General features: G+C 35.1%; 1 protein-coding gene across 13 annotated transcripts in view; it reads right to left on the bottom strand.

Moving 5' to 3' along the window:
- The window catches only part of NF1 (neurofibromin 1), a 208062-nt gene that overhangs the window by 157627 nt on the left and 36660 nt on the right, over window positions 1–13775 (bottom strand). For all 13 annotated transcript variants that reach the window (XM_033090010.1, XM_033090014.1, XM_033090022.1 and 10 more), the window contains exons 2-4: window positions 8723–8866; window positions 6933–7016; window positions 2430–2620 (exon numbers count right to left, since the gene is read on the bottom strand). In XM_033090010.1, the coding sequence (XP_032945901.1) occupies window positions 2430–2620; window positions 6933–7016; window positions 8723–8866 (419 nt within the window). The remainder of the gene's footprint in view (window positions 1–2429; window positions 2621–6932; window positions 7017–8722; window positions 8867–13775) is intronic.

Genomic DNA, 13775 nt, shown 5'->3' with positions numbered 1-13775 from the left:
CGTATTTCATAGATCCCATTTCTGAGCAGTCTGTCCTCAGAAAGCTAAAGAAACTGGTTTTCTGGAGACACAACTTCTATTCTGGAAACAGTGAACTAGATTCAGGAAATACACAAAAGTTGTCTATTTTTACATGTGCTAATGCTGCAAAATAAGACCTTAGGTGCCTAGAAAACTTCTCGAGTTTTCAAAGGGGGAACAATATGCTGTGTTTTATAAAGCAACTCATGTTTGGATAGACTGAAAAACATTGTATTCTTCTCCTACCTTCAACGTAAGATTATTTCACACAGTAAGGCTGGTCTAGTAGTCACCGAAAGAAGGGGTTTTGTTTTTTATAATTTTTGCACCCCTAGTCCCTAGGCGTTTGTTACCTTGGTGCTTCAAAGAGTATATTATTCCTCAGAATATGAAATGTTATCACTCAAAAGATTTCATGAAAACACTGTATATTGTATAAACATTACAAACATTACCAATCATATTATGCCGTTAAGTAAAATTTTAATTTTATTTGCACCCAGAGTTCTGATGAGAGGTTGAAGAATATTATTGCCTACCATCATGATTCTAATAGAAATGCCATTTTTTATTAAAAAGACTACAGGATTTTGAAGTTAGCCAATTCCCCCAAACCACCAAAACACAAATTCTCAAATTATGATGCATATTCTCATCCATACCTGTTGGAAAACAACAGGAGAATAAATGAATCTGCTTACAGAAGTCCACTGTTCATACAACAGACAAGTCAAAAGATGCAAATACCAATGAGCAAAAAGGAATATTTTTCTCTATTCTGTATTATTCTTTGATTCACTGAACGCTCAGTGATTTATACTTCCTACTGGGTCATAATTAAGGATCCATTTGACTCTACTTTCATAAGAAAGGCAAATCATTTGCACGAAAGCAAGTTCCAGAGTTATTTGCCATTGTCAGTTATAATTCTATTCCATAGAGCACTGACTATGCCAATTTCTCCGTAGCATATCACAGCTAATGATCACATAATGATTTTTAATAATCAATGAAAGCTCAAATTATATTTATCATATAATTTTAAAGCATAGCAGTACATTATAAAAAAGGATTTCACCAAAAGGTGGCTAAAATAGACCTATAGGGAAGCTGCAAATCTGATATAATAAAACTAATAGACTCTGGAGCCAGTCTGACTTAGAAATTTTGGGACATCCATTTTGGCCTATCATCTTGATATCTTCTTTGGGTATTACTGTATTTTGCTGTGTATAATGCGCACTTTTTAGCCCAAATTTGTGAGGGGGAAATAAGGATGTGCATTATACATGGGTAGTACTAATTCCGTATCTATATAAATGTTTTTAATTCTTTAATTTATGCTTTATGAGTTAAAAGTGTGACTCCAGAAATCAATAACGTTATCTGTATACAAAATAACACCCTGGAATACGATAATAGGTTTTGTTGAACTTAAAATGAACTTGCAACAACGAAGAGTTCTTGGCCTTCAACGATGCATAAATATCGTAAATTTGTTATGGATACATAAAATTTCTTGTACCTTGTATCTGTTCTTGTGTTTTGTAATTATTTGATACATAAAATTTCTTGTACCATAACATGTTAAAAAATAAATGCTAAAATACCTTTATAATACAAAAAAACAGTACCTAAATGTAAACAAAACTTTGAATTAAAAAATTAAATTAAAATGAAAGATATTTTTCTCTGAAAGTGTGGGCCAAAAATGTGTGTTTTTACACAGGAGTGCATCATACATGGCAAAATACAGCAGTTTCCTTACCTGTAAAATGGGAGAAGTATCACCTACATTTCAGGGAAACTATGAGAATAAAACACGACAGCATATGCTGTAAATGTTCAACAAATGGGAGCTTTTACAGTTCATACACTTAAAACACAGTCCACTTTCTGGAAATTTCTACTTTGAAATTATTCACTTCCATATTTCTGGGTTTCTTTTTTGTTTTGGGTTGTTTTTTGGTTTTTTGGGTTTTTTTTGGTTTTTTTTGGTAACTTAGGATCTTATAATAAGGAGCAGAGTTGTGAGATCATTAGAATTCTGACTACTCTTATCAATTATTCTATCTGATTGGCTAATTTCCTTTAAAGAAGTAATATGTTAAAAAGCCAAACCAAAAATTCATACATAGTGTTAAAAAAAAAAAAAAAAAAAACCCGGTCATGGGTGACATTTTTTTCCTAAAATTTAGACTTTCAAGTTTATAACGATACTCATATTTAATTGTACATATCAATATCACAATGTTACATAATACAAATTTAAGAGATCAATGTATAAAATTTCTACAAAAGCCCAGGTCAAACTCATTTCTGTCAACTTTTTATTTTAATATGGACTAAAGAAAGACTTCTAAAATTTATATTACTTGCAACAGTCCTATGTAGATTTATACACTAACCTGGTAGAAATGCGACTAAAGACTGCATTGAAGTTGTTGCAGCTGAGAGAAAACAAAACCCCAGAGGCAGAATTCCGAAGTTCAGCTGCATGTTGGTTTCCTTCACGACAGGTGTGAAGAAAATGGCAGATTTCTGGCAGCAACTGTTTGACCAGCATTGTTTCATCTAATCTCATTGTGTCCTTTGGTTGCTGAAATAGAAATAATCACGTAATTCTAAAACTTTCTTAAATTTACATGTAAATATTTTCTATTATAAAAATTGTCAAAGATACACAAGAGTTGAAATAGAATAATGAACACCCATATTTACACTCATCATCTAGATTCAATAATTGTTAATATTTCATCATGTTTACTATATCTATCTATAGCTAGTCTAATAAAGAGGATTGTTCCATCTTTCAACTCTTAATCACAATAAAAGTCCAGTCCCCCATCCATCTTCTTTAGCTTCCCACACCCACTCCTGCCTGTTCCCTGTTCATCAAATCCCCACATAAGCCCTTCCCCTCCTGGGAATCCCCAGTTTATTGTGAGTTCTAAATAAACAGTACTCATATTAATTAGTGAGTGCATTGTGTCATCTGTCTCAATAGCCAAATAAATTCCCGGATGGGCAATCACACCCACCTTTGAACAGATTGACCAAAACAGATAGATGTTACTTATTACAAATAATTTTGTTTTGGTTGAACCATTTCAAAGTAAGTTAGAAACATCATACCGTGTTTCCCTGAAAATAATAAGACCTAGCCAGACCATCAGCTCTAATGCATCTTTTGGAGCAAAAATTAATGTATGACCCGGTATTATATTATAGTAATATAATATAGTATAGTCCGGCTAGGTCTTATTTTCGGGAAACACGGTAATACTTTACGCCTACATACTCCAGCATCTCTTAAAAATAAGGCCATTCTCCAATACAACTTCAACTGATCGTCACGCCAAGGAAAAATAATCAATTCTCTTTTATCAGCTAATATCCAATCTGCATTCAAATTTTTCCAACTGCTCCCAAAACATCTTTCATAGCTTCAAAACAGGTCATAGATTGCAGCATAATTCTTATGTTCCTTTAGTCTCTTTATTCTAATCCTTTAGTCTCTTTATTCTAAAACTATCCCCCACCACTCTATATGACACCATTTTTACTTTCTGTAACATTGGTATTTTAAAGAAAATGGGCCAGTTGTCTTATAAAAGTTCCATATTGTTGATTTGATTATTCCTTAGTGGTGTAACTTAACTTGTTCTTCTAGTTACTATATTTTCTGTAAGGTAGAAACTAAACCTACGTCTGATTACATTGAGGTCAAACACTTTAGGTAACTCAGTACAGTTCATATTACATCGCATCAGAAGTACATACTGCCATGTGGTCTCACTGTGAATGACACCAAGTTTGATAAGCTTAATGTTAATAAAGCTCTACAATTAACAAAACAATCAATGGATAAGCTATTCTGCAGATATACTGTTCCACATCAATATCTCATCTAAAGGCTTTAGTATTTATATATAAAGGACAATTTTGGTAATACCAAGCATGATGTCAAAGAACAAAATTTTGTTTAATTGTGCACTACACCTGATTCTGTAATTGCAATTCCAAGTGCTTTCAGATTCAAATACACTGAGCTATATGGACTGTAAATAAAGAGATATCACAAAAAACTACAAAATTTGAGTGACAATGCCTATTTCTCATTTACAGGCTAACCAAACAATACACATGTTTAAACTAACTCCAATTATAAATAAAAAATTGTAGAAGTATTCCATCTTTTGAATAATGGTAATATATACAGAAATAAAAGTATTTAAGATTCCTTAAATTCCACAAAATTTTTATCCTAATGTGATATTGGTATTTGTTCACTTTCATTTAGCTATTTCAACTACTTTATATGATAAACACGTACTTCAGTTCATCTTAAACTACTTCCACTTACTTTGATGTAAAAATGAAAATCAAGAGACAACCATAAAATCATTGATGGCAATCCAAAAAAACACAATTGTTCATTAATGTGAATAGTATTATTTTTTAATTATAAATTTAATGGAAAAAACTTATACATTGTCGATGATAGAGCAGAGAAAAATAATACATATTTTATGCATTAGATGTTATGCCACACCCACTTTTTAGAGTGTCAATTAACCTATCTCCAAAGAGTATCAAATTAAACAGGGGCCAATAATATCAGTGATCATTTTCCAAAATACATCTACCATTACCTCTCAATTACAAATGTTAATAGAGAAAAGCTGCAGAACTAAGAGGCAATAAACCACCCGACTCCCATTCAAACATGGTAGTAGCTGACATACTGGTATTTGCCTTCAAAGCAATAAGACAACTACAAAGAACTGATTCAGAAGAAGTTTAGAAACTGTCCACTTTCACAATTCCACCATCCTATTTACCAGCGCTTCTGCTCTTTTATTCCATTTTACAAATGAACAATAGCATTTCATAAATAATAGAAAACACCAAACTAAAACAAAACTCGCTCACCCTCAATTTAAGTAGAAAACTTTAAAACTCTGTCTCACAATTTTGGAATATGACCAAGGGTTATTAAAAGAGTTTAAGGAGAACTGACTCTGGGTGGTGAACACACAATGTAATTTATAGATGATGTGATACAGAATTGTACACCTGAAATCTATGTAATTTTACTAACAATTGTCACCCCAATAATTTAAAATAAATAAATTAATTAATTAATTAATTAATTAAAGAGTTTAAAACATGCTTAGGCTTTGTGGCCTATAGTCTGAAACACTTCTCTTCCCTAAGGGATACACAGTTGTGTGAATGTAATTATTTTTCCAACTCCCTACTCTATCACTCCCCCCAAACACTTCTGACCTTCCCTCTCTTCTCAACCACACAATCAGTCCACATATTTCAAGGTCCCTTCCATCTAGGTTTACTATAGAGAACAATTGTGACATATGTAGAAAAGAGAAGCAATTCTGAATAAAGACAAATGTGCCAAAGGAAGAGAGAATATAAGAACTAACTCCAAAACATACTGAATAGACAGATCTTTAAAATAGAGATACTAAATTTATATATTTATGTAAACCCCTACCATGTTCCCTGAAGAATTAAGGCTGTTGAAGTATAGAAACACTTTGCTTTAAACAAGAGACATAGTTTTGAAAAAATTCTAATTAAGTCATGGTTGAAATACACTGAGATAACTATTTAGAGGAAACAACTGTTTTGTACTCAACTAAGCCTCAACGTATCTATTTTATATGTTCGTATTTACAAATAACAAGTGTTCATAAGATAGCATCCATCAGTAATGGTTTTAATTTTTTTTAACTTTTATTTATTTTAAGTGTGTTTTTCCAGGACCCATAAGCTCCAAATTAAGTAGGTGTTTCAATCTGGTTGTGGAGGGCGCAGCTCACAGTGGCCCATGTGGGAATCAAACCAGCAACCCTGGTATTACGAGCTTTGTGTTCTAACCAATTGAGTTAACTGGCCATCCCCGGTTTTAATTTTTTTAAGCTTTCTTTTATATAGATTTGAAAAGTAAAATACTAAAGTCAGATTCATATGGGTGAAACAAGATGACTGGTGGTCTTTTGCATCACGTTCTTTCAAAGCTAAGCAATGCCACAGGCCTAACAATATATAAAGAAATTCATCAAACCTTTTTTCATAAAATCTTTTTTCATGAAATCTTTTCTAAAAAACCTGAGATATATGTGGCTCAAGCTTAACACCTTATAAGTAAATTTAAATCTATTTAATTTATAAAAGAGAAAATAATTTTTTCTTGAAAACTTATTTATGCCACTCCATCGGCTCTGTTTAAAAAAGTCATATGGGGGCCAGGCCAGTGGCTTAGGTGGTTGGAGCTCCATGCTCCTAACTCTGAAGGCTGCCGGTTCGATTCCCACATGGGTCAGTGGGCTGTCAAACACAAGGTTGCTGGTTCAACTCCTCAAGTCCTGCAAGGGATGGTGGGCTGTGCCCTTTGCAACTAAGATTGAACACGGCACCTTGAGCTGAGCTGCCGCTGAGCTCCCAGATGGCTCGGTTGGTTGGAGCGTGTCCTCTCAACCACAAGGTTGCCGGTTCAACTCCCACATGGGATGGTGGGCTGCGCCCCTGCAACTAGCAACAGCAACTGGACCTGGAGCTGAGCTGCACCCGCCACAACTAAGACTGAAAGGACAACAACTTGAAGCTGAACGACGCCCTCCACAACTAAGATTGACAGGACAACAACTTGACTTGGAAAAAAAAAAGTCCTGGAAGTACACACTGTTCCCCAATAAAGTCCTGTTCCCCTTCCCCAATAAAATCTTAAAAAAAAAAAAAAAAAAAAAAGTCATATGCATAGCTTAGACAAAAAAAGAAAAAAAAAATCCATATGACTGTTCTTGTCCACACCTATACTTTGGTACATCAGATCAACTCAAAATTAAATTCACAAAACCTGCCTATTGAAGAACAGATTTACTTACCCCAGCAAGACATTTTTCCAGTGTATCCAATATAATCAACTGAGAGAGATATAAATTTTTTTCAGCAGCTTCTCCAAATATTCTCTACAAGAAAAAGATATTCAGAACACTAAAAGTTGGTTATTACTCTCCACAATCAGCACACATCTGAAAAGTGTGGGTCTAAGGATCAAGACAATCAATAGTCTTCCATTTTATCTCTTAGATTATAATGTATTTAACTCCATTATTTCTGATTTCATCCTAATGCTCACACAAAATAAATTATCAAGCAAACAAAAATGCTGGCATTTACTACAGGCTGCCATTATTAGCCTTGTAACAGTAAAAGTAGTGACATGGGTTTATACTTTAAAAATATGTAAGATTTACATACACATACAGATCTTTACCAGACTGTTGAATGGAGCATTTAACCACACTGAAGCCACAAAATAATCAGTCTAAATTCTTATAGCAAAAAATACTGTAATACCACTTGTGGTGACATTTAAGCATTCACTATCCTTAAATTGAATACTGCACTATTTACCAACAAGAGACTATGGTTTCCACAATTCAATTTACTCAGTAAGTACTAAATAAATGCCAATATCGTAATACTGTTTTTGTTTTTGTTTTGAAAGAAGGTTCCAAATATTAAAATATTTTCAATCTAACTGGGAACATGGTCACTTATTATATAAGTAAAATCATATCACTCTGCCCCACGCACTGTGCGACAGAAGAGTGCCACTAAACCTTAAATGTATTCTGTAAATCATTTATGTATTTATTAAAAGTCCTGCTATTTCCAGAAAATTTTGATTTTTTTTCCATAAAGAGAAAATTTCTTTGTAACACAAATGATTGCTCACACCTCCAATTTATCAATTTTGCATAAGTCTGGGTACTATCTAATCAGTTTTTCAAAAAGAAAACACACCAAAGATGATGGGACTATAAAAAAGGAACGGATTTCCACAATCTACAATCAGAAGTCAGTTTCATAGCTCAATACAAACAACACAAGTTGTGGTTATAAGTGCTAAAGACAAGAAGAGCAGTTTGGATTTAGTCAGGAAATGTCCAGATCAGTTGATCTGAAACTGAGTATAAAGGAGATTTTAGATAGGACTTGAGAGGGAGGAAGGAATCACCTGAGAGAAACAGGAGAAACGTGTTCAAAGGTACAGAGAGGGAGGACAGTTGGAGTACTCTGAAGTCTAAGAATGCAAACAGAGTTTATAAAATGGGGAAAAAAGAAGCAATTCTAAGCTTTGACAGTGGAGTAACTTGAGGAAACTGGTATTGGAGGAAAACTGTTTCAACAAGGGGTGGTCTAACTATTATAGAATGTTTCACAGGCCACAGGAGGCAGGAAATAGAACACGATTTTCATAAAAGGAATCTCACATTTTAGAACTACAAGGCCCTATTTTATTTACCATCTGCTTAGGACTGGGACGATCTAATATGTAAATATTCACATAAGAAGCTAAGGAAAATATTTTAATAGATGACTATTATCAATTCCTACAGGACACGCACAAAATTTATATGAAATCCTAATTCCAGAAAAATAATGGGAAAGAGACAGGGTCACAAATCTGAGAAGTATCTAAGGGAAAGAAGTAAAATTTACATGAAAGTTAAAAGGTTACCCGTGTTTATCCACAAAATAAGGTCAATGTTTATACCTGGAGTTTACAGAAAATGACTTTCTATACTGCAAAATACGCTGCTCCAAATATTTAAATAAAAAACAAGCCAAAATAAATTCCCCCACAGAACAGTGACCCAAAACTTACCATATTGTTAACATTCTTTAAGATAGTCGTGAGGCCGCTAATAACCAAAGAAAACTTGTATTTGGAAATATTGATAAGACATTCCTTATTGTGTTCGGTGCTGACTTTGGTATGTGTGTTCTGCTGTCCTGTTTTTATTGGAAGCTGGAAAAAAAAACAAAATTGTTAGCTTACCCTTGAAAATGACTAAAAAGAACTCTATTTCTCATTGAAAAATCACGAGATTTGGGGGAAAATTTTATCATCCTGTTACCTATATTTGTATTTCAAGCTCCAATTTTCTATATCTAATAGCATTTAGAGCAAATCTAATATTCTTTGGAAATTTCAAATTTTGCAGCTTTCTTTCTAGAAGTCATAAATCTCTATCTACTAAATTAAATCCTTACCCAGCACGATAGAGGAGAGAAAAATGAGTCACAGAAATAGAGCTATTTCCTTATAGCTAAACATTATTTCAGAGAATGTCTGCAATAAAACACACAAGATCCTTTCCCTTAGACCTTGAACTCAAGCATTAACAGAACAACAGACCAAGAAAATCTATGCCCCAGACCTGTAGTCAATAATGGCAAATAGCAGCAGCTTGTTTGAAAATGAGAAAAAAACTGCATAACCTGGAATAAACAGAGTAAGACGGACTCAGGTAAGATAACCACCCTCAAATAGAGTTGAAGGAGTAACAAACAGCACGACAAATAGCTAAATCTCACGGAAGAAAGTATCCTTTAAGGGAACCACGTTTATTTACGTTGATCTGAGAATGAGTTAAGTTGTAATACCAAGGAGTTCACGTCTACTCTGCTCAAGAGCAGCATTTTGTATTGAAAGCATCATGCACATGTTTACGGAGTACTGGATCCTACTAATTGAATCGAGAGCGCTGGTGAGGTTCCTCTGGGAATAAACAAGCCAAGCCCAGCTTTCTCCTCTTTAAAATGGTTCAACTAAAAGTAGAATGACCACGTGGCATGCCCAAGTTTGTTTAGTCAATTAATAACAGATGACTAATTTGATAGTAAAGAAATACTAAATAAAAAAGGGAAAGTATTTTTTGGTGTTTACAGGAGGGGCAGAACAGAAGCTACAGAATTACATAATGTTACCTGCAAAGATTATGGGAGGGAAAAAACCTGAAAGACCAGAAAAAGGGGATTTTAGAAGATGGTAGTGGCTGCAATGTACTTCGTGAATGTCCCCAAATCCCTCTGTGATGGTTAATTTTGTGTCTACCTGATTGAATCACAAGGTACATAGACATTGGGCTAAACATTTCCGAGTGTGTCTCTGAGAGTGTTTCCTGATTAAATTAGCATTTGAGTAGCTGCCCTCAGTAAGGCAGTTTGCTCCTCTCCCTGACCCCAATGTTAGTGGGCATCATCCATTGAGGGCCTAAATAGAACAAAAAGGCAGAGAAAGAAAGAATCAGTCCCTTCCACCTGACTATCTGAGCTGGGATATTGCTTTTCTCCTGCCCTCAGCACTCCTGATTCTCAGGCCCTCAAACCCAGACTGGCATCTACACTTTCAGCTCCCGTGGTTCTCAGGCCTGTGGACTCAAACTGAATTACATCACCAGCTTTCCTGAGTCTCCTACTTGCAGATGGCAGATCATGGGACCTCCCAGCCTCCAAAATCACATGAGCCAATTCCTTATACTAAATCTCTACACACACACCCTATTATATGGTGAAAGGGACTTTGTAGGTGCAATTAAGGTCTCTAATCAGTTGACTCTGAGTTAATCATAGGAGAAATTATCTTGAATGAGCCTGTCCTAACCAGCTGAGCCAAAGTGATTTGAAGTAGCAAAAATGCTGTCTGTTGGTCTTGAAGAAGCAAACTACCATACTGTGGGAAAAGCCCAGCACACAGTCTCTAGGAGCTAAGGGCCTCAGTCTGACAACTGTGAGAAGCTAAATTCTACCAACAACAGGTGAGCTTGGGAGACGACTTCAAGCCTCAGATAAGCTCACAGGCCCCAACCAACACCTTGATTTCAGCCTGGTGCAAGCCTGAGCAAAGAACTCAGCTACCCAGATTCCTGATCCACAAAAACTGTGAGATAATAATTTTGTGTATTTTTAAGCCACTATGTTTGTGGTAGTGTGTTGCGGGCAGTAGAAAACTAATACTATTACCAAATCTGTATCTTCAAATGTGTTATCCAAATGCTTCTTTGGTATCTCTACATGGGTGTCTTTTAGACACTTCGAAGTCAGTGTTTCTAAATTTTAATTCATCATCTTCCTACCATGCGTCCTACCTCAGTCAACAGTAGCACGATTCACCCAGTTTCTCAAGTCTGAGGTCTGAGTCATCTTTGACACTTCCTTTATTCCCTGCCTTCCATCCCCCCGTTAGTCAGATTGATAAAAATGAGAATAACGGGGCATGTACAACTCAGTTCTACCATTCTTTACTTGGAACCAGGCTTGCTACAAAGTGCAAGAATTTTCCCCTCTGTCAGCATGCCAAGCGTTGATCAGAGGTCTAGCAGTGCAGAGGGGAGTGACCAACAAAACCGTGCTTGAGATGGATGAGTAAGTCTGCCTAATTCTGAGATGTAGTTAGTAGGCTCATGCGGGTCTCCAACATCATCACATTGATCAGACCTGCCTCGATGCAAGAATATGGAAAAACAGACTCTACTTCTTGATGTGAGAATGGCAATGTCTTATGGCAGGAGAGCATGTGGAATGAGAGATACTGTAACCATATTTGGAAAATACAATCTGCCACACCATCAAACTCAAAATAAATTCAAAGCTGCTCTTCTGACCAATATAAATATATTTCATATATGTTCAGGTCTCCATCTTTTTACTCTTTTATTCCTAACTTGTTCAGAAGCCGGGGAGGGAAGAAAGGTGTATTCAGGCCTCTCTAGGCTCCCATAAACAGCACAAAAATCTATGTAGATAAAATACAAGATTACAGGTTAGTAAGTGACCAAGACTTCGTAAGATAAGGTGGTCAGGACAAGTTCTGTGGAAATGTAACCTTTGAGCAGAGACCTAAATGAAGTAAGAGTATGGGAAGACCTACGCAGTCTGAAGAAGAGCATTCTAGGCGGACGTGGCAGGTAAAATGGATCTGATGTTGGAATGAGTGGGGCGTATTCAGAGCCTAGCAAAGAGGCCATTGTGACTAAACCAAAGGGAACAACATAAGAAAATGTAGGGATGAAAATATGGGTCAGATCATGGAAAGCCTTATGGGCCATTTTAAGAGCTTCGAAGTTATTTTGATTTTGATGATGTGACAGATTGTATTTTCCAAGTATGGTCACCGTATCGCTCACCCCACAAGCTTTCTTGCAATAAGACCTTCAAGAAGTGGAGGCTATTTTTCCATTTCCTCGCATCTACGCATGTCTTGTGACTATTTTGACCAATAAAATAAGGCAGAAGGGACACTGTGCCAATTCCAGGCAAAGCCTTTAATTGATTTGACAGTTTTTCTTTCCTCCTCCTGGAAGCCCACTGCCATGTAAAAAGTGTGATTACTTTGAGACCACCATGCTGTGAGAAGCCCAGGCCACATGGAGAGAGTCTGAAGAATGAAATGCCACGTAGAGAGTGTGGCAAGAAGCAGTGAGATGCCAAACATGTGACTGAAGAAGTCATATTGGAAGGGATTCCCCAGCCCCAGCCATTCCAGCCCCACCATGTGGAACAGAGGTGACTATCCAGCTGAACTTGTCATGAATTTCTGACTCGAAAAATTGTGAGCAAAACAAACAGGTTGTTTTAAGCTACAACACTTTGGAGTAGCTTGTTATGCATCAATAGATAACGAAAAGAGGGGAAGGAAATATTAAAGGGACACAAACAAGGAAGTAACATGATCTGATTTTTGTATTTAACAAGAGCCTTCTTGCTGCTGAGTATTAGAACATAGTTTAGGCAAGAGACGATAGTACCTTAAATTAGGCTAAAACAGTAGAGGAGAAATAGTGAGATGTTATAGATTTATTTAAAATGGCACGCTGATTCTGAAATTCATTGGAAGAATAAATTTGTGAGAATACCCAAGAAATTTTTGAAAAACAACAACAAGAGAAGATTTGCGTCAGGTACTGAAACAGTATTAAGCTCTTATAACAAAACCAATACATTATAAACATAAACTAATTAAAGTCATAGAGCAGATTACTAGTATGTATATACATAAAAATTTAATATGATAAATGTAGTATTTCAAATCGGTGATAAAAGAATGGATTTGTCAATAAAACATTACCAGATCAACTGGCTATGCGTCTAAAAAAAAACTCACACCAAATTTTAAAGTGTGTGTGTGTGTGTGTGTGTGTGTGTGTGTGTGAAAAACAGAGAGACAGAGAAAGACATTAAGAGCCTACTGTGAAAGAAACAAAGCCATAAAACTATTAGGAAAAATACTAAAAATTAATTTCATAACACTGAGGCAAGGCAGATTTTCCTAGGCAAGACAAATCCAGAAGCCATAAAGAAAAAAACACAGGTATATTTGCCTACATAAAAATGTTCAAATTCTGAAAGAAAGAAGAAAAAAAAAAAAAAAAAGACCTTACAGCACTGACCAAAAAAAACAAGACAAGGAACAGGAAGTAAAAGAATACGCAAACAACCAGCAGCCAAAAGGTTTACATAACTAATACATAAGGTTGTATTATATATTAATCAGAGTATTCAATGTTAAAACTGTTGAAGAAATATGATGCAATTCACAGAAGAGTAACCAGTAAATCTATGACAATATGCTCATTTCACTAATAATGTTAAAAGTGCAAAATCAAATTAGACAATTTTTGTGACTCTCCACATTTTTCCAAAATAAAGTACTACTAGAACACATAATAAAGAAATGACTATGCCTATAGTGGGTATTTTTAAAAATTAAGTAAAATAAAAAATAAAGCTTGAACAAAAATTTAAAAAAAAAACAGGTAATTGTATCTACAAAAGAAATAAGAATCAGATTTTTTTTTCTTTATTTTATGAGTTCCTCTTATTTTCAATTGGCATCTATTACTTTCCCAATTGGGAAAAAAGTAAATTAAACTCTT

Source organism: Rhinolophus ferrumequinum, chromosome 21, assembly GCF_004115265.2.
Source record: "Rhinolophus ferrumequinum isolate MPI-CBG mRhiFer1 chromosome 21, mRhiFer1_v1.p, whole genome shotgun sequence".
Taxonomy (NCBI): domain Eukaryota; kingdom Metazoa; phylum Chordata; class Mammalia; order Chiroptera; family Rhinolophidae; genus Rhinolophus; species Rhinolophus ferrumequinum.
This window is presented reverse-complemented; position numbering and strand designations above follow the sequence as displayed.